This window comes from Carettochelys insculpta, chromosome 9 (genome assembly GCF_033958435.1).
Source record: "Carettochelys insculpta isolate YL-2023 chromosome 9, ASM3395843v1, whole genome shotgun sequence".
NCBI classification, from domain to species: Eukaryota; Metazoa; Chordata; order Testudines; family Carettochelyidae; genus Carettochelys; species Carettochelys insculpta.
This window is the reverse complement of record NC_134145.1, coordinates 62,749,623-62,771,666: the sequence shown is the minus strand read 5'-3', so window position 1 is coordinate 62,771,666 and position 22,044 is coordinate 62,749,623. Positions and strand designations below refer to the sequence as shown.

At 41.9% G+C, this 22,044-nt stretch overlaps 1 protein-coding gene across 5 annotated transcripts in view; it reads left to right on the top strand.

The window, feature by feature from the left end:
• Positions 1–22,044, top strand: part of KIFAP3 (kinesin associated protein 3) — a 109,410-nt gene that overhangs the window by 35,327 nt on the left and 52,039 nt on the right. For all 5 annotated transcript variants that reach the window (XM_075003023.1, XM_075003022.1, XM_075003018.1 and 2 more), the window contains exons 11-16: positions 9,084–9,184; positions 14,654–14,762; positions 17,677–17,789; positions 19,579–19,744; positions 19,982–20,107; positions 20,539–20,637. In XM_075003023.1, coding sequence (XP_074859124.1) covers positions 9,084–9,184; positions 14,654–14,762; positions 17,677–17,789; positions 19,579–19,744; positions 19,982–20,107; positions 20,539–20,637 — 714 coding nt within the window. The remainder of the gene's footprint in view (positions 1–9,083; positions 9,185–14,653; positions 14,763–17,676; positions 17,790–19,578; positions 19,745–19,981; positions 20,108–20,538; positions 20,638–22,044) is intronic.

Sequence of the window (22,044 nt, the reverse complement as noted above, 5' to 3'; positions counted from 1 at the left end):
ATGTAATACTATCGCAAATGCATCCAACATCATCCCAGGATCTTTTAGCAGGAGTGTTGTAAGCAAGACACAGGAAGTAATTTTTCTGCTTGAATCAGCACCAGTGAGGTGTCAGCTAGATGCACTTTCTGAAAGATGTAGGCAAATTGGAGAAAGTCTGGAGGAGAGCAACAAAAATAATTAAAAGCCTAGAAAACATGACCCATAAGAATAGCTTTAAAACAAAGTTTATTTAGTTTGGAGAAAAGACTGAGGAGGACATAAGTCTTCAGATGCGTAAAAGGTTGTGAGGAGGAGGAGGAGGAGAGTGATGATAAATTGTTCTCCTTAACTACTGAAGACGGGACAAGAAGTAATGGCCTTAAATTGCAGCAAGGGTGATTTAAGTTTGAAGTTAGGAAGAGCTTTCTTACTGTAATCACAGTAAGACACTGGAACCAATTATCAAGGGGATATCTAGATCTGTCACTGGAGATTCTTATGGACAGGTTGGACCAACACCGGTTGGGGATGCTCTAGAATCTAGATAATACATAGTCCTGCCTCAGCGTAGCAGACTGTACGACGTCAGTGGTTCTCAACTAGGAATAAGAAGAGTCCTTCCAGGTGATACTTCCATTTAGCTAGATATTTGCCTAGTTTTACAACAGGCTACGTAAAAAGCACTTGCAAAGTCAGTAGAAACTAAAATTTTATCTTGTTTATACTGTTCCATATACTGTACACTGAAAAGCAAAGCCCAAAATTGATATCCCAATTGCTTTTTAATTATATGGTAAAAATGAGAGATTAAGCAATTTTTCAGTAGTGGTGTAATTTGGCACTTCTATATCTATCTGATTTTTGTAACCAGGTAGTTTTTAAGTGAGGTGGAACTTGAGAGTATGCAGGACAAATCACTCTTGAAAGGGGTAGAGTTGTCTGGAAGGTTGAGAGCCAATAAACTAGGTGACCTATTAAGGTTCTTTCCATTCCTACATTTCTGTGATCTCTTTAAGCCCTCAAGATACTGTACTCGGGAATTGGGCAGCAAGGAGGGAAGTTTTTGCTGCCTTATGCACGTGGAACCTTAAGTTCAGAAACATGTGCCCTCCTTTGGACCTTGAAAGCCAAGGTCCACAGAAGACTTTGTGCCTGGCCCTACTCATGTGGATGTCTAGGAAATACAGTCCCAAGTGCATAAAGATGTGCCAGATGCCTGTAAAACTTCTCATGATGGGATGAGTTGCAGGAGGAAGATATATTTAGGCATTTTGGAACTGTTTTAGTGTTGTGAAATGTGGTGCTAATGTGGGAGCATGGCTTTATATAGGTTTACTTTTTAAAGATTTTATTTTTTTATTGTGTTGTGTGGTAGTGTAACTCTATTTGTATATATTTTAGTGTTTTAGAGTTCTTACTGGGAACAGGAAAGGAGATGATATCCCCTAGCAGTTTGTTTTGTTGACCTTTTGTGTAGATAATAGGAAAGAAGGACTAAGGAGATAAATTACAGGCAGTCCTCAGACTTGATGCAAAAGACTTACGTCATAAATCAAAACATTGTAATTTGGAACCACAGTCTCCTCCATTGTGAGATCTACTGTCGTAAAGTGAAATCCAGTGTCATAAGCTGAATCAGACTTTCAATTCAAAAACCATCGTTAAGTGCCGTTCTAAATCGAACATCATAAAGCTGAGGACTGCCTGTACTGTATTTTTATATTTTGTGGCACACTTAGATTTGCACATTGTGCCTCTACTCACATCAGGGCTGGGGCTTTCTTTTGCGTAGTCTATGGTAAGAAGGTAAATAGTTTTTAACTTACAAAATTTCTTGTAAGTAACAGTAACTTAGTTTCACCGTTTGTTTGCTTCCTGGTCTGGGTTTGGTCTGCTGAGTGATCTTACATCCCTCTCTGTGCCTCAGTTTATCCATCTGTAAATTGAGGTAATGATACTGCCCTTTCCAGGGTATGTTGAGATATAAAGATAAGTACTACATTAGCTCTAGGGATTAACTCAATATTATAATTAAGTAAAGCAAAACAATTTTAGTGTATTTACATGGTGGTCTTTACAAATGGAACAGGTTTGCAAATCCTTTTATGGATCCTTTTGATAAGTTATTTCCTACAAGGGTCCTACAAGGCTGATATTTGCCATATGTAAATTGAGTAGGATTTAAACCATACACTGAATAACCTGATCCAGTTGTTTCAGAATTGCTACATTAATGTAACTTTCCTCTTGGTTTTTTTTTACTTTTTCTACCCTCTTATTATAATAGTTTCTAAGGATCACTGCTTATTATGACGCAGATTTGGGCTTCTTAATGGAAGAACAGTTGTTATCTTAAACTGATTCAGAACTGCAAGATATATGGACACAAGAAGGCCAAGGCCAGCTTCTTGAAATTCCTAACCTGCTAGAGTCCTTGTTTTAATTTACTTAATATTTTACAGTAGATTTAATGTAAGTTTTTATAGTTCGTGCTTGATGCTGTAATGTAAAATTGCTGTGCTGGTTAATATGCATACAGAGGCTTCCTGTGAATTGCTCATTTTTCAATGAACTGTATTTAATGTTTTCCACATGGGTTGTATTGACTATATTTCACACTTAAAGTAGTGATGTTGGTGATTCCATTAGAGAGTGTGTTGAATTCCTGTTATGCTGTTCCTTGAGGATAATGGATAACTTGTATTTTTGCTGTATGTGACCTCAGCATTGTTCAGGGCTTCTGACATTCAAATGTTCGGATTTGTCCTGAATTAGTTGCTTTTTTCTTAATTGTGGTGTTAATACAGAACCTTAGTCTTAGGGCTTGTCTATAAAGTGAGTTAATGCACAGCAATCTAAGGAGTAAATCTACAGCACATTAGAAGTTCTGTAGTCCACTTGGACTTTTTGAAAATCACTTTCAAAAGGCGAGTGGATTCTGGTACTTGTAGGGTGCTGCAGCTGGGTCCGTCCACATATCTAGCTAAAGTGCTGTAGGTTCACTCGAGCTGATCACATGCTATCTCAGCACACAACGAAGCCCTCCAAATCGAAAGTCAGATCCTGGAATTATTTTATAGTTTTAACTCTGTCCTTATATAAGCACATTTGCCACTGAAGCCCAGGTGTATTTGGTCTTTGTAAGAGCTGAGTAAGGAATTCAAGCGTTGATCATAGTTATCAGTATATGCTGCCTTTTTAACATTCAAAGACTGAAAATCTGCAACCATTTGGAATTCAGAACCCGCCCCTCTCATTTGCGGAAAACTAATTGTGCAAACAGCCCAAGGGACCTGATATTTTTCTACCCCAGCTGCTCCAGCTGAACTACAGCTGCAAAGTTTAAAAAAAAAAGAAAACAAAGAAGAAAAGTATTGTTCCTATAAACTGTTGAGTGTATTTTATAACAGCAATAATTCCTACAAAATCAGTTATGGCAGTTAATGACTGGTTTGTTAAGGCATTAACTGCACTCAGCTGGGAATGACCAGTTTCTCTGGAATGGTTGTATAAGTACTAAGGATAATTCAATAACACTTTCAAATAATGATTTGGTTAATTACTGTTAAATTCTTGTGGAAATCCTATCAAAGTACTTGTGACCTCCACATTTAACATCCAATGAGTTCATCGTGATTCATGTTTATTGCCATAAATACCAAAGGGAATCCATAATGACTAGGCCGCTATTTTTCCATGGGTGCCTTGACAGCTTCAGGCAAATTTGGCTAATCCACCTTCAGTCATTAAGGGCCTGATTCTCAAAACTACCACTTTTGCAGGGTTCTGATTTGGCATATCCCCAAAACACTGGTCACTTTTTATATGCAGACTGTTGGCAGGGATTCTTTTTACTTTTCCTAGTTAGGGGAATAATTGATACCTACTGTATGTCATAAGGAAGTCCTTTTGCAGTGCCTGCTTTTGCTTATGTAGCCCTGGGTTGTGATTAAAAAAGTAGTGGAAAACCTGCCTTCACCCTGTTCCGTTTAAGGCTTCCGCACTAGGAAGAAAGCTCTTTATCCTGGCTCAGAGAGAGGGTCCCAACTGGGTCAGTCTTCAGCAGAATTTCCAAATAATTGATTGACTCATGGCTTCATTTGGCAGTGTTCAAACTAGAAAAACACGCAGGATGAGTGTCTTCAGCTTAATCTATTAAACAATGGTCAGCCACTCACACAGGAATGATTACAGGATAGGAAAGCAAGCCTGATAATAATAGATTCAAGGTACTCAGTCTGTTTACCTTAACAAAAGAACGTTAAGGGGCACAGTCTACAAATAAGTCCATGAGGAAAATTTGGACAATGACTCTTCAATCTCACGGACAAAGGAATAACAAGATCTGATGGGTGGAAGCACAAGCTAGACAAATTCAATGTGTAAATAAGGTGTACATTTTAGTACGTGGTAAGAGTAATCAACTATTGAAATAATTTACCAATGGTTGTAGGGGAGTCTCCATCACTGACGGGTGACTTTTTTAAATCAGCATCACGTTTTATTTCTCAGACACTTCAAACAGGGATTCAGGAACATTTTTTGTCCTGTGTCACGTGAAAGATCAAACTAGATGGTTTCTTCTGGCCTTGTAATCTCTGCATCTCCATTTTAAGGAGCCAAAGACCTTTTGAGCAAAGAGGGCATCTGACTTGTCAGGTTATCAGCACTTCCTTTGAAGAGTCTCATGCCTCCTGCTTTAAACTTGGTAGTCTGGCCAAACACTCAAAAAACCTACTGTAGGTAATGATTAGGGTGGCCATATCTCCCCCAGCCAAATATGGGACATGGGTCTGTCCTAGCCAAAACGGGATGGATGGTCACCCTACCTGGGAGACAGGCGGTGGCTGCCCTGTGGGGGCTGCATTCTGCTGGAGGAGCTGCAGGGGGAAAGCTGCGGTTCTTAGCTGCACCATGACATGCTGCCATTCTGCCAGCAAAGCTCCCGACTTCCACCAGGTTAACATGGAATCACAACGTGTCTCCCCTTCAACAATCCATCCCTGGTTTACCGCCTGAAAAAGTGCTTCTTTGATAGATGGTTAATAATACCAAAAGTTGCATATATCAGCTTCTTTCAACTCCAAGGAATTGACCACGTTCCCCAATCAAAATATACTTCAGGAGCTCCCCAAATATCATGCTGAAGCCATACTTTGGTAAACTAACTAAAGAATTATTAATTAAAAAAAGAAGAGTAATTAGATACAAATTGAACCCCTCTAATCCAGAACTCTCATTTAGCAAACTCCATAATCTGGCATGATTTTAGTTATCCAGACAACCACTTCTCATGGGTGTGGCCAAGTTTCCTGTGGTCCTGTAAAGTTTGTTTACAGCCACCAGTCCTGGCTCCCTGTGTTCTGTGCTGTCATTTAGCTGTAATTTATCCCTAAATATCTTTAAGAGCCTAGTAAGCAGTGGAAGTGTTGATAACGTGCTAGGAAGATATTGACCTCCCAGTGCCCGGCAAATTTTGTGTTGGTCAGGCCCTGTGTGTGCCAGACGAGAGGGTCAACCTGTAGTTAAAATGAATCATATACATTAACAGTCAATTTCAGAGTCTGTAGATCAAGGTGACAACAGAGATGTTAACTTCTGCTTGTTTGCAATAAATCTCTCTAGTACCTCCAAAAAATTAGAGCCCTAATGGTGGCGTACATGTAGAGTCTGGTAGTGCTTCCCTGAATGTTTCCAGGGCATCTTGAGCAATTACTTGGGGATCTCAGTCCAGTGGTTCAAATTTTTCCTGTTTAAATTTCAGCAGATCAGAGATGGCAGGATTGTGCCCAAGGTTTTCCTTTTGCTGTTGAAGCAGGCTGTCAAGCGTTTCAAGCACAGAACATGTCCAAAGAATCCTCTACTGTCTGTTTAATAGGAGTTGAGGAAAGGTATGAATAACTGAAAATCGGAGTAGAGAGTTGTCCAATGACCTGGACGTAGGCAGCAGAGCTATTGCTTTCCTTCAGAAAGAAAACAAAACCAATATATTTGATAATCTAGAAGAGTGATTTTCAACCTATTTTCAGTTGCAGGTGTCTAAAAATTTTCAAAAGGAGTTGCAGAGCTCTTTGGAAATTTTAGATGTAGTCTGCTGATCCATGGTTGAAAACCACTGTTCTAGGAACAAGCTGCCTCTATCTTAGCATCACTTGAGATTCAAAAGAAAGATTTAACTGGCTAGTTATTCCCACTACTAATTTTGACTAGTAGAGGTGAAGATGGCATACAGGAATGAAAAAGTTTGTGGTGTTTGTTAAACATAAATCATTGTGCCAGATCCTTACAGGTGTAACCAGAATAGTTCCTGTTGACTGACATTGTGGAGAGATGCCAGTTTCCATCAGCTGAGAATCGGGCTAGCTTGTTTGATTCTCTTGGAGGTTCATGTATTGACCGGGAAGGCACAGGTCAGGCATCTGACTCCCGAGCTTTACAACTGCAATATATTCAGTGTATTATTAGCATTAGTCAGAATGATTTCCAAAGCTAGGAATGATTATTTCCCCAGATACTGTAGAAAAGTACTGTTTCTAAAATGTGCCGGAGGTTGCAAGGTAGGACAGCTGTTGCTAAATTATCTCCCAGTGGTATCAATTTCTCCTTATTCTTTGCAGAGGAAAGAACACTGCATCTCTTGGCAAATGATGAGCTTGTTAAAGCAACCACTGATGGAGTTTCACCCCCTCACACACTTGGTTTTTTTTTTTTTTTAAATTAACTAACCTTACAAGTAATGGCAAATATATGAGCTGTCACTTGGAGGTTTGGGGCCTGGGGTAACACCCCAGCCTCAGCCCCAGCCCCAGTTCTGCCCCCATGCTGGCCCCATTGCACCCTTTTCCCCCAAACACTTTCCCGGCATGATGTGAGCTGGAGGAGTCTGGGCGCAGGGAAGCCGAGCACCGTGGCCCCAGCCTTCAGCCCAAAGCAATAGAGGGCTTAGGGTTGGGGTGCGGCGTGGACTGCAGGCAGGACTAGGGGTCTCTGCTTCTCACTACCACAGTGGAGCAGAGCAGGCTGCCCGATAGGTCCGGCTCCTGCCAGGATGTGGGGGGAGATGGGGGCAATCCCTGTTGTGGACCAGGTCCTCACCTCAGATAATCTATCAGGACATCATGGATGGTTGAGGTTGCTGCCACAGGACCCACCCACTCCCCCCCAAAGCTTGGGACCTGGGGTGGCCACCCTGAACTGTCCAATGGGCAAGATGGCATTGCAAATATACGTGCTGGTTTAGGACAAAGCGTTGAGCAGAGGTGCACTGCTCTAATGTGAGTGAGGTGCCTGGGCTGCTCTAATGGCACTTAATAGGAGGAGTTAAATTCTGATTTGCTGTAGCTGTTGCAAACATGTTTGCATAGGTACCACTTCTATTTTATATTCTAAATACAGGGGGAAATGTGGCATTTCAAATAACCTTGTGCGATAATTACAGGAAAATGGGGGCTGCTGTTTATCCTGATTGAGTCTGTAGGAGTGTTCCGATAAGTGTATTAATCCCATCTATTTCCGGTATTGCATATGATAAAGTGCCTATCCCATTAGGCAATCAGGGCCAAGACATCATCTGGGAATTAAGAGGGATATGTCCTGTGAAAATAAGCAGTTGAATCAACAGGTTGTACACAATGTTGTTTGTGTATAAAGATATGTCAGTAAAATCTTCTAGGAAAGCTTACAGTGTTCCGAATGTAATGGCCATTAGGCAATCTATATATGGATTGTTTGTGAATGAATGCATGTACAGTATGTCTGTGTAGAATATTGTAGCTATAGTGTGGATCATTGCAATGGTGGGGAAGCAATCAGGCAGGCAGGGGCACATCTGAGGGCAGTTGTTACCACAAAACTAACTCCACGCTCCAAACGTCCTACAACCCGGAGAAGAAAAATGATGGACTACTACAGCTAATGGATCGATGTTGAAATGGAAGAGAGAACCTCTGTTTTGGATGCCTAGGGAAGGAGGGAATTTCCCCTGCACTGTGTAACTAAGATTAAACCTAGTCGGAAAGCAAGCAGAGGGAAGGGGGAAGGAGATGGGGGAGAGGATCCCTGCAAACTGAGTTAAAAGGCAAGGGATTTAAGGTGACAGCAACCTCTGGTGTGCAAACCCTTCAGAGCATGTGCCCCAAAATGAACTGGTGACTGGGGGCTGATTTCACCCCTTCAGGAGGTGATAAATCAGACGGGAGCCATCTAGGTGCCCGGTAGTTAAGCGTCTGGGGAGGCTTGGGACCAGAAGGGGATGTTGAGGTGACCTGCAAGGAGTAATTAGGTCAGCAGAAGACGGGTGAAACCTTATGCTTGTAGGCTAACTACTGGTGTCAGTGCTGCAAGCCATAGCAGCATATCATTAAGGTACCAATAGCTACAATGTGGCAACGACAGAATCCCTTACTGATTTGGGTGATGTCCCAAATGTCACCAGCCAATACAAAGGCACTCGATTTTTCTTTTCTTTGCAGTATGCTCTATGTGGCTTATGTGTTGTTTAGCTAAACCGTGGTGAGTTGCTTTCCCATGCCTTGCAATTGCTTAAATGACACTGGAACACCAGAATATTTTATATTACCAGTTTTACTGTAGTTGTTCATCTGTTATGTTCTTTTATTTCCAGCACTGGTAATAACATTGTGAGAGAGTTTTCTATGTGGGAAAAGAGTCATCTCAGCTTGGCATCCATGTTCACAGCCTAATTGGCCTTAATTTGTTCCTTTGCTGACCTTCTTGGCAGAAAGAAGGTTTGGCTTGGCCACTGAGACTGAACTCCACTTACGGGCATAAAAAGAGTATCCCTGCCTAGTCAGGAGGAGGCTACATTGTGGAGGAAGCTGGCACTGCCATTGACCATACTGTGTCCGATAAACAGAAGACTCCAGTCCTCAGGGGCTTTCAGTCCAGCATCTTTCACTAATACTAATGTGATACATGCATTTTAATTAAATATTATTTTCATGAAAGCAGCAGAGAATTTAAAAAGTGTTATAGTAATCTTACAGAATTAGCCATAGAGGAGAAATAGGAACATACAGTAACGTAGTAGTAGGGATTGTAGTTAATGCATAATCTCATGTTTTGTTTTTTGTTCTCCCTAGCAAATGAAAGCTACAGACAGGTAGCCATGTGTGTTCTATATCACATAAGCATGGACGATCGCTTTAAATCTATGTTTGCTTACACGGACTGTATACCACAGGTAGGTGTTCTGTTTCTAGATTGATCTCACTGCAAACATACTGTTGTGTTGAATAGTAACCGAGAGTAAGCTGTGCTAGTCTATAGCTATCAAAACAAAAAGCAGTCAAGTATCACTTTAAAGATTAGCAAAATAGTTTATTAGGTGAGCTTTCGTGGGACAGACCCACTTCTTCAGACCATATCCAGACCAGAACAGACTCAATATTTAAGTCTATTGATATTTAAAATATTTAAATATCAATATTTAAGTCTGTTCTGGTCTGGATATGGTCTGAAGAAGTGGGTCTGTCCCACGAAAGCTCACCTAATAAACTATTTTGCTAGCCTTTAAAGTGCTACTTGACTGCTTTTTGTTTTGATACTGTTTTGTTGCTTTTCTGGTAGCAGAGCTCACAGTGACACCACCAGGTGATAATGGGAACAACAGTGTTTCTTCACAGTCAAATAACTGTGAGCCTTTATTGATATGGCAGCTGAACCATTCACCTTACCTTTAAGCAGCCCTCCCTAGAAAGAATAGGTGACCGACTTTGTCAGTGGGCAAACAAACTGTTTGCCAGAAGCGCATCAAAGCACATCAGTTTATTGCCAAGGGTATATACAACCTGAAAATACCCAATAGAAGATAAACCATCTGGAATGGAGAGAGCACTTGGTTCCCCCTATAATTACTATGTATGGTTTGGAGAGCTTTGCTTTTTGTGGCTTTAAGATATTCCTTTCCAATCCCATTTTGAGTATCAGAACTTCATTGTCTGCTGTGTTACAGGATATGACCTGGAAACCAGCCAAGCAAATGTTACATCACCACATGGACTGACTCTTTCTCCTCTACAGTCCCTGTAAATAAAGGACACCCAAAAACTGTAGTTGAGAAGGAAATACCTTTTACCAGTCTTCTGGACTAAGGATTGTTTTGTGCCTCTCACTGTCTGTAGAGAATAAATGAGCAATTCATCAAAAGAATGCTGAATCTTTTAAACAATGGTGTGAGTCAGTTTCTCAGAGTACGAACTGAAGTTTAGAGTTGAGGATTAGCATGTCCATCTTACAAGTGTAAAAAGCTTTCCAGTTGCTTTTTTTAGAATTGCACCACTCTGTTCTCTCTCCTGCTAAGCATCTTCTTAACATCAAACATACCCATGGGAAGTTGCCAGGGAAAGTTTTCAGAACATTTCTTGTCAGTATTTTATGTCAAAAGTTGTGATGTTCTTCCAAGTCAGGGGGAGGAAGGCAGATCTGATGGGAATAGTAAATGCATGTTGCAAAATACTCTTGTAAACATCCCACTGACTGTGTTTGCCACAGGTTGAAGTTGTATGCTAAGAAGTCCAAATGATACCGAGAGTCCACTTTGGAGCTCAGTTATGAGCTGATTTTGGGGAATATGGGCATGATTTAAAAAACCCTCGTACCAAATCTAAAGACCAAGGAGATTTCAATATTTTAACTAACATGCTTGTCCTCAAAGGTGTTGGCTGCTCATAGTAGCCCTTGTTCCAAAGCCCATTGAAATAAGTAGACTCCCATTAATTTCATTGTACTTTACATCTGGCTCATAAAGCCTAGCAAAACTTTAAGGTCATCAGTGGCCATGATGAACCGTTACTGTGCTCATTAAATCCTATACTAAACTATGACTGAAGACCCTATTCATCCAGAGCTATTCTGCAATTTGCTACTTGGTCCTTTGTGGTTATCTTTACACCTGTCAGCTGGTGGGGAGAGAGGTTGGGATGGGAGGTAAGCAAATGAACATTTTATACTGACTGCCCCCACCTTTGACCTTCCACGTGCTACTCACCCCTCCCTAGGGTGAGCAGTGAGAAGGTATGAAACGTTGGAACAGAAGTGAGGGGTGATAGGTGTCTGTGTAAGGAAAAAACCAAAATATCAGGGCTGTCTGTAGAAAATTGGGACATCTGCTCCCACCCCTTCCCCTGCATTGTGTTTAACTCTGTTTTTATGTGAAACTAGGGCCCTGCTTCCTATCCTTGCCAACTCCCGTCTCTTCTGGGGGTGAGAGGGAAGTCAGGAAGCCACCTGGTCAACCTTGGCTTTTCTGGGGGGATCAGGAGCCATGTGGCCAGCCTTGGCCATCCCAGGACATCTCCCTTCCTCCCCCAGCCATGCTCTGCCAGCCACCTGGAAGGCTTGTGGGAAGGGAAAACGAGCTGGGCTACCTCTGGCCGTGGGTGAGAGGAGGAGCTGGAAGCAGCCTCCTCCACTAGGCTGTGGTGGGCAGGGAAGATGCTACCGAGAGCCAAGCTCCAGATGGCACTACTGACTCCCCTCGCCCCCAGGATGGGCAGCAGGATGTGGCTCCCGTCAGCAGCAGCAGTCAGAGCTTGGCTCTGACTGGCACCTTCCCTTCCCACCCGGGGAGATGTGAGGGTACGCTTAGAGCTGAGCTCCGGCTGCCGTTACTGACACTAACCACGTCTTGCTGCTGTGGCCTGGCGGTAGCTGCTCCCAGCTCCTCCACTCCCAGGTGAGCCCCAGAGCCGGTGGCAAGGGGAGGGGCTGGGTGGAAAGGTGGGTCTCGTGAAGACCTTCCCAGGGTGGTTGGGGAGCCGCATAGTCAGCCCTGGCTTCTCCCCTCCCCTCATTCGGCTGGCTTTCCCTCCATGCCCTGGCCCTCCTCACCCCCTGGCTGGCTGGCTGACACATTTACATGATTACATCATTCTATCACCTGGGAGGAAATTGTGTGTGTGTAATATATATAATATGTATATGGGGAGGGAAGGAGAGAGAGAGAGAACACACACCATTAGCAACAGGCTGTGTGCTGGATGGCTATTGTAGATTTGGGTAGCAGAATATACTCCCTATACACTGGACGATGTGCTCCCCGGCACCCCATTCAGGCTCTAGATCACAGCCCAAGCTAGCTGGTCAGTTAGCTGAATTCTCCCTTGTAGAAGGTTCTCCTCTACTGACTCACTGGGATGGGCTAGGAGAGGCTGGTGAATATGAATGAAAAGGGTGTAACAGCCCTGTCATGCCCCAGTACAAGGCGACATCCCCTGTGCAGAGCTACCAGTGCATCCCATTTACACCAAGGGCTGGAACTTAGTTTTGTTGCCGCTGCAGGCTGCAGCTCTGTTGGGGCTGCTCGCCGCTGCTCCCCTTTGAACATTTTGAATGATCGGAAGGGGGCTGTGTTCTCTCAGGTAAGCCTCTTTGTGGATTTCAGCAGTTAATGGGCGTTCTTCTAGTGCCACTTAAAAGTGATTTTTAACAGTTCATTCTTGTTTAGACCTCAGCAATGCGTGTTTTGTTTCAGTAGGTGCAAATGCCATCCAGATGCTTCTAAAAGCATTTATTGGTAATAGTCTGGCCAATCAAAGAGCATGGTTAGGCAGTGATGTTATGGTGATATTTAATATTTTACCACTGAGCGCTGTACAAGGCTCTCCTCAGTTCCCCACATGTTTTCCACCACGTTTATCCTGCTTGGCTCCTCTTTGATCTACATGCTTCTTTTTAGTTTAATGCTGGTAAACGTCCTTCTTTGACAGCGCCCTTTGCTCCTGTCCGCCATTATCTGCTGAAGTTCAGAAACCAGAGCATCACTTCAAACAGCAGAGTTAGGGAGTAACCGGTCAGAAGAGATTCCTGAGGCATGCAGCTCTGGCATAATCATTCAAAGATGTTTGAGTTGGGCTTGGGGAGGGGGCTGGCCAGAGGTGTATGTGAACAGAGAGCTGTGGGGGTTGGCCTCTGGTCACTGGTAAATAAGTGAAGTCAGGTGCCAGAGAGTCTAGACACAGTGATTTCAGTGCTGGGTTTGTGGTATCTGATACTCAATATGGGACTTGTCTGATTGAACACTACTGCCTCTTCATTGCACATGCTGCAGCTTTTTTACTGCCTTCCTGTTAAATCAGTAAAAGATGACAATGGACATAGTAAAAGCAGAACAAATTTAATTTTAATATTTCCTATTTGGCAGCAATTATGCTCCCTTTTGAAGTGGCACGAGGAGCAATCAAATTAAATGAAGACATAATAGGAAGCATGGAATTCATGCAAAACTATGATTTTAAAATTTGAACTGGTTTAATTGAGATTGAAGCGTATTTTATTTCTTTTTACAGAGAGGTAGCTCACTAATGACAATTTGACCCACTGTGTTCAACTTTTAATTTCCATAGATTCTGATCATAGATTATCTTTCAGTTTTAAAATATATGTAAGTACTTTGAAGGGATTTTAAAATAAGAACTCCAGAGACGAGTTTCTGAATGGTCACATCCAGTGTTCCCTGTAAGCTGAGCGCTTGGGCAACTGTCCAGGGCGATTCAGGTGCCACCCAGCTGATTAGCAAAGCACTCGCAGCCACCCACCCTGGGCAGCAAGTGTTTCTACTGGTGGTGCACATCTGCATGTAAGAATATTTATTCTACACATAGATGGGAGAAAAATTAGAGGGAGCACTGGTCACATACCCTACTTGCTCAACTTTCCATAGGACTTGGCTGGTTAATTTGTGTTTGTAATATGTTAGTAGCAGAGCTATAGATTTAATAAACTAAAAATGTTCTTAGAAATATTTGAAAACAGCTAGGGTAATCTGATTAACCTTTATTTAAGAAAAGAAAATGGCCTTTGCATGACCTTGTGAAAACTGTAATGTAATTTTTTTATATATACACGTGCACACACTCTCTCTCAATATAAATGAGAACATTAATCATATTATGAGGTAAATACATTTTTATTAATTTGACAGCCTCTTTGCAGTGATAACTTGATAATGCATTTATCTATTGCCCAAAAGCTCCCTCCAACAGATTATCTGTGGAGGATTTGCCTGCAGTACTGATGCCTCCTAACTGTCCTTTCATTAGTGTGTACTCCCTCTTTATTACACTTAATCATTCCAAGGTTATTTATCACTCGGGGGCAAAAGTAGAGCTATAGTAAACTCTTTCATATCCAGCATTCTCGTGTAACCAGCATTTTAACCACTAGCAAATTCTAGTTACATTTTCTATAAGTAGAGTATAGTGAAATGAAATACACATAAGTACAGTGTAAGTGTACAGTGTACAATACTACTGTTGTTGGTAAATAATTTACTTAATGAAGAGTTTACTATAGTCTGTTTTTTTTTTTCACAGGACAAATTCATTTAGTACACAAGATTTTAAACTGGTCACAGGAATTTAAGCATTCTCAAGCAACACATTATTTCCCTATCACTGGATTCTATTTAACACACTCAGTTTATTTTAGAAAGGTCCCATGGGATCTCAGTTCTTAAGTGTTAGTAACTCCGGCTGTCCACAAATTATCAAATCCTAGTCCTTCCAGATTAATCACCATTACAAATTGGCAGCAAATATAGAGATCCTGAATATGAAAAGTATTTAGAAAGCAGAGTTTTAAGAATATTGCTCTGTTTTGTTCTCATGCTTTGGAAAGTTTAATGATTGTGTGTGTGTGTGTGTGTTGGTAGTTAATGAAGATGATCTTTGAGTGCCCGGACGAACGCGTTGACCTGGAGCTCATTTCCTTCTGCATTAACCTTGCTGCTAACAAGAGAAATGTGCAACTTATCTGTGAAGGTAAGTGGGCTGAAGTTTGATAGCACTCTGGCAAATGTACTAGTCATACAACTGATGAGAACAGAAAAACATTTAGACCATGTTAGAAATAAACATGTATGTGTGCCACTGGGTCAACTCTTAATGTCACTCCAGTTCTATGAAATTACTGATTAGCATATTGAAAACTTTGCTTATCCTGACCCTTAATATGTGGGATGAATATAACTGTTTATGGGATTCTTCCCATTCACCCCTCTGCTCACCCTGAGTTTTCCTTCATGTAACTGGGGTTCTTTTTCCCGACATTAGTAATTCTGGGCCTTCTTAAGTTTTTAATGGACAGATGCAATTGGGTCTATATTAAGACCATGTCTCTCAAAGCTGATGTTTACAAGCTGACTGGTATGAACAGATTTACTTTTCATGTGGTTGTTCCAAAGCTGCTCTCTCTTTTTCTGAACTCCCTGTGCTGTTTCACAACTTTAAAGTTCAGTTCTTCTCTGAAATCATGCAGTAAAAGTGGCACATTCTCTGTCGGCAACTGTTGCATAGATTTTAACATCAGAAGGAACAATTACTTGTTCTGGTCCTCTTCACAGTGCAAGCCGTGGAATTTACTCAGTGATTTCTGCATCAAGCTCTGTCACTTACGGTTGTATAGATTTTTTTTAAATTGGTTTATATTTCTATTATCATGTCCAAGACAACACCTCCTTATGCCACTAGGAAGGTGGTGAAGCTCTTCAATGGATTATCTAGGGGAGGCGATAGAATTGCTTTCCCTAGAGGTCTTTAAGTCCTGGCTTGACAGAGCCCTGGCTGGGATGAGTTAGTTGGGATTGGTCCTATTTTCAGTGGGCGGTTGGACTCGATGACTTTGAGTTCTCTTCCATCCTTAGGATTCTAAAACAGAGGATTCTATTCCTTTTTGTGTGTTAACCACTCTGTTTTTCTAAATTCCAATCAGCTACACAAGTGCAAACCACCCATGACAGTAGACTTGCACACACAACTGTGAGGGTATAATGTAGTTTTGAGGATGGTTTTTACTGACGAGGCATCGTGAGAAGAAAAAAAAACCAGCTTGACATTCAGAACCCAACCTGAGCTGTCAGTGCTCACAGTTAGAGAACAAACTCTTCTTACTTGCAAACAGAGCCTATTTGCTTTGGAGTTGGCAAAAGATAACCAAGAAGTACAATCATGCCATTTTTTACAGCATTCCCTTTCAGAGGTATAGACGTGAGAAACTTGCAGTTTTTTGCCAGCTTAGACACAACTTCGTCAATGTGTCACATTTTCTCTTTCTGACTGGGGATGTTTTTGATGAAAGTGATTGCTGCTGCTGCATAATTATCTGGCATTATCATGCCTAATCCTTTGTTTTAGTGCCAGTCAGTGTTCCCTCCCATTTTTTTTCTATCCATGGGTGGAATACATTTTGTTATGTGCACCAAAGCATGTATGGATGTGTACCACCAAGAGAACTATATGCTGTCCACTGTGTGTCACTGTGAGTGCTCTGCTCATCAGCTGTGTGGCACCTGAATCTCTTGTGGTCAGCTGCCCAAGTGGTCAGCTTACAGGGAACGCTGGTTCCAGTAGGGGCTATTAATATATTAACTCACTTATGGGCTGCTTCCTTTGTTGGTATTCTGTCACAGAAAAATAATTCATGAAGAAACTTGCATTAAAATAAAAAAGTAACTGTTTATATTAAACAGGCAAGATGGTCCTGAAGAATAACATCAGTAAGGTCATAATCTGGCCCATACAGTCAAGTGGTTGAGTCTGGTTAAAGTACTGTTCCCATAGTGTCCAAAGTGTGGTAAGGGTTGGTTTGCTCCATAGAACGTGTACTATGAGTGTTTTGGTTTATAGCCCTTGCCAGTTCCCTTGGGTAATGTGGCTAACATATATGAGTACCTGCTATTTAAAAGATCTTTGCAAGAAACCTGTTTAGATTTGTACCTTCTCAAGCTACCAGTATGAAGATAGACAGCAATTGTTTGAGAATTTGAAATGAAAATTAAGAGCAGAGGTTTTGGAAGGCTAAATAGAACAGAGGTAATATTAGTGGTGGTGAAGGGGGAGTCTTAGCAGGTGGGTTGCTTTTATTAGAGTTGATAACTGTTATAGCTCAGTTTTCTGCTATGGTGATGAGTCCTAATCAGTGCCCCCTGTCAGCTGAGTGCTTGGGCTACAAGCCAGGATAGGTTCAAATGATTTCCAGCTGATTAGCAGAGCACCCATAGGGACCACAGCCAACAGCATGTGTTTCTATGGGTGGTGCATGTCAACACATGCCTCGGTGCACATAACAAAAATTATTCTGCGCATGGATGGAAAAAATTAGAGGGGACACTTGTCCTGATGTTAAATAATTGAGGTATTGGTGACTGTGTACTTGTACTATACTTGGTCTTGGAGTTTATTTGGGTGAAATTTGCCCCACTAATTATGATCTGTAAGAACAAGAGTTTGTTTTGTCTGGGTTATTCTCCTTTGTCCCTTAATCCTTGTTTATAAGAAAAAAATCTAATTATTTCTTTTTTAACAAAAGACCTGATTCCACCTTTGCCATAGCCTGGGACAGGGCTGTGCAAAGTGGAGGGGTGGGGTCTGAAATTTCATAGCGGGGGCGGAGAGATGCAGCATGTTCAGCTGCTGGGTCTCAGGCTCATCCATCTGATTAAAAATGTTGAAATATGTAACTGTTTTTATGTCTGTGTATCCATATTTATATACCGATTCATAATATTTATATGGTCCCTTTTTCTATATGAGCATAACTGAAATTTCCCTCAGTTTGGATTACATTAGACAGGTTGGCAGGGCCCTACTAATTGAAGGGACAAAAAGTGGGACCAGGCACAAAAAATTTGCTCATCGCTGCCTGATCTGGGAGATTTATATATCCAATTCTTTGCAGGAAATGGACTGAAGCTGTTAATGAAGAGAGCTCTGAAGTTCAAGGATCCATTATTGATGAAGATGATCAGGAACATTTCACAACATGACGAGCCAACCAAAAGCCTGTTTATTGTAAGCACTCACTACGTGTTGTCACTGCCCTCTGTCTCTTTACACTGGAAGGGATTTTGGCAATAGACTTCTGCTGATGCATCTCAAGGGATGGGTTTGCTTTTATCTTTACAATCAGTGTTACACACTTGAGTTTCATGTATTACTGAGCATGTATGTTTTATAAAGCTGGTTCAGTTGATATTTTAAAAGGGCTCCGGATGCTTCAAAGGATTGGTGGATTGTTACAATATAGAACCATTTTTTGTCTAGATCCCTGGTACAAAAGCATGCAGGTATATGCCTCTCAAAAACCATTGCCACAGTTAGCCCAAATCTTAAATCTTGCTCCTCTTGGAGAGCTTGCTCTTGTTGCTTCTCTTGTAGGTGTCTGAGCAATCACTTGCATGGTCATCGGAGAATTTTTTGTCTCAGCAGTATCTCCTCATTGAGTCAGCTGCGTCATCCCTTTGAGTGTTCTGCTCGTGTGTTAGCATGCCGTGTCAGTGCTGTGGTGGTCACTTGGGAGTGCCTTTCCTTGCTCATCAAGGACTTGCAGTTTCTTGTCTTGGACTTCGTGCCTTTAGGCTTGCTTATAGTTTCATTTAATTTTAAGTGTTTAAGTACTAAGTTATTTAGGTATCAGCAGGGACTTTTGTCCCTAGAATATGTCCTGATCGCTGGGCTTCAGGCCCTGTGGTTCAGTCCTAGTGACTAAGTTCGATGACTTCTCAAGGTCCCTTCCAGTTCTAGTGTTCTGTGATTCCTCTAATAGCCCCATGCCTCTAAGTGGCAGCTGCCTCAAGCGCCTGAACCAAGTGCATAGTAGAGAAGTGCTGGATTTGTGAGAACTTTTGTCCTTGCACCCAAAAGGAGGATCGTAAACCTCAGGGCTCTTCATATAGAATCTGCTCAGTGACCAGGCCGGCTCAATGTGAGTCGCTCAGTATAGCACTTCACCTTCAGTGAGAAGTGCACTATTGGCACCCAAGCCAGCCTGGTACCAGTGAACATTGCTGTTACCTAAGAAACATGGCTTCCCAGTGCTGACAAAGAAGTCATCTGCGAAGAAGGAGCCCTGCACTGAGTCACCTACCTACGATGGAGCCTTGCAGCTGGCAGTCTCAGGATTGTGTCATTAGTTAGGCAAAAGGCTGTGCTCTGACTGCAGTGAGCGGTATGGGCTCCGCTCTTCGGCCAGCACCGATGTGCCCTCTGATTTTTTTTCCATCCATGTGCAGTGCCTGAATCTCTTCTGGGTGGCTGCCCGAGCACTCAGCTTACAGAGAGCACTGGCCAGCACCAGCGCCTTCTCAGGGACCAAAGAAGCTCAGGCCTCTGCCTGCTCTGTCAGCACAGCTGAGGCTACAGTCCTCAGTAAAGGTTCCCACACAGGACAAGCCAGTTGATAAGGCTCCCCAGGGAGTAGTGGAGCATCGCCAGTCCCTCGAGACTGTGGCCCACTCTGCACACTGACAGACACAGGTACTATCATTGTGAGCGATCGGCCTCCGGCTCCATGGTCACTGTCACCACAGTTTGTTGAGGGAAAGGTGCCGGTTCATTTATTGTAGATGTTGGTTACAATCGGAGAATGAAAAGTGGGGAAAATCTTTCTCTTGAAAAAGTGAGTTTTATTTTTAAAACTGGTTGAACTAAAATTGGCTTGAAAGTAGTTCTCATTCAGGAGATGAGCCTTTTTTGAATGTTCTGGTGAAAATTAGTTTTGTTTTGAGCCAGGAACCTTTCAAAATCAAATGCTGGTCATGTGCAGTACTTCTGCTAATTCTCTGCCTATATATTTTCTTAGGATTATGTTGGTGACTTAGCAGCTCAGATCTCTAACGACGAAGAGGAAGAATTTGTGATAGAATGCCTGGGAACACTGGCTAATCTGACCCTACCTGACCTGGACTGGGAGCTTGTGCTGAAAGAGTACAAACTGGTTCCATACCTCAAGGATAAACTAAAACCAGGTCTGTAACAGTGGTTAGTCCCCAGTGATGTTCTCTTTTCCAATCATAGTATCTTTTGCTATCATATTGTAGTCCTATTGCAGTATTGTTTTGCTACTCTGGTTTCTTTTGGATGTATTAGTTAGCATAATGTTAGCTTATTGAAAATTAAATTATGTTTAAGTTAGAATAAGAACATTCAAGGATTTGCCAAAGTGCTTTCTTAAATGCCCAGCTCTTTGCTATTCTGTTTCCCAGGTTCTGCAGAAGATGACCTTGTCTTGGAAGTGGTGATCATGATTGGAACTGTATCTATGGATGACTCCTGTGCCGCTATGTTGGCCAAATCAGGAATTATTCCAGCACTCATTGAACTTCTAAATGGTACATTAGTGAATTTATTCCAAGCCTGATTTTCATCTGTTGTTTCAAGTTGACCCAGGTAGCACCATTCACTTTGTTAGCCTGCAGGATAGCAGTAGTCAGTCTGCAATGAAAGCACAGTGATGTCATTCTATTACTAGCAGCCGGGGAGGAGCAGTGGTCTAGTCAACTCGCTTTTCCTGTTCTTGTCACATTCTAGTTAAATCTCACTGAAGTCAGTGGAAATCTTTCTATTGACTCCAATAAGCTTGGATCAGGCCATAAATGTTCCATGTTTGTGGTGGAAGGATGGGTGGGTTTCATTTTATATAAGCCTCTAGAAAAATGCATCCCATGAGAGCCAGCACCACTCTGACACATTAATGTACACTAATGTAAAGTGCTCTGTCTTGGAAACTTGGGGAAATAGTTTTTTTTTTTTCTTTTTGCAGCTCAGCAAGAAGATGACGAGTTTGTGTGCCAAATCATCTATGTCTTTTACCAAATGGTCTTCCACCAAGCCACCAGAGATGTCATCATCAAGGAGACCCGTATCCTCTGAAAGAACTTAACTTGTTGTAATTAGAATTTGTTGTGAGCCAAAGCTTTGCTATGGCTTCATAAATGAGCTTTGCACTGTAATTAGAATTAATTTAACTAGAAGCAGTGGCTGAATGCTATGGACATCAGACTATAGGGACCATAAGGTGGTGCAGTGCATTATGAGGGCTTTACAGGCATGTCTCACATGGCCCGTTCTAAATGAGCATTGATGGATTGTTTTGTACAACACCACTGTATATGCCACATGCTTTACAGGAAAATTATTTAGTAAGTGTTTAAAATATTTCAATGTGACTAATTTCTGCATCTTTCCACTTGGAAAGCCAGGTGCTTTAGTTACCATGATTTCACCTCTAGAGGGTTCATTCAGATGGAGAAGAAAATGGGATTTGTTCTTTCATATGCCTGTTGCTTCCAGTCTCGTCTCCTTCCACCCTCCATTTTTCCTCCTTGGAAGCAAGTGTCCAAATCTTTTACTGTCTTGTCCTTAATTCTGTTATCTGTCACTCCTGGCTCTCTTCCATTATCTCTCTTCTTTGATTTCAGTTCCTGGCTCTCCTGTTTCTCTCCATGCTGATGGCTCCACTACCTCTGCTACCTTTGGCTTTTCACTGAACTCATTCAGCTTGCTTGGTCTTAATTGTGACCCCCTGTTCTCCAGGCCTCACAATCTCTCGCTTTTTTCCCTCTTGTTTTAAGCTGGGGCCTGATCCAACACTGAGGGTCAGGTCTTAATGTCAGATACTTTCTGTTGATAGAGCACTTAGCACACACTAAGTACTGTATAAAAATTAATGGTAGTGCCTCTCTAATGTCCTGCAGGATTTTTCCAGGTATATTTAATATTACAAATTATACTTCTGGCCCTTCCAGATCTAGGTGGGAAGTCTCCTTTCTGTTAAGGCTTTTTCCTTTTTTTTTTTTTTCCTCAAGGGTTGCAGGACACGAGTTCTTGAACTTGGACAGTATTCAGGTGTGGGGCCATCTTGTCCCTCATGCTAGTATAATCCCCTACTTCATTGTGCTTAGGGGAAAGCAGCTTTTGCAACAGATTTCTCTTGCTTTACTCACCCAGTTGACATTCCCTTATACTAGTCATCCTGGAGAATCTGAGGTACCTAGGGACTTATTGGAATGATTGCGTGCTTGGTAACGTTGGACCAAGTCTGCAAATATTTATCTTTACTTGTCTCCCAGAAGCTGTCAGCTCATGCTGAGAGAGAGCAAAATCATTTGTGGAGTTTGAGACTTAGTTGATTTATACATGTGCACAAAATAGATATTTTGGTTTTTCGTACAAAGAATCATTGTTACAAACCCTGCAGAAGTATTGTTATATCATGTATTTTGGGAGAGCTGTCAACATTTCCGTTGCATGTAAATATAGTGGAAGT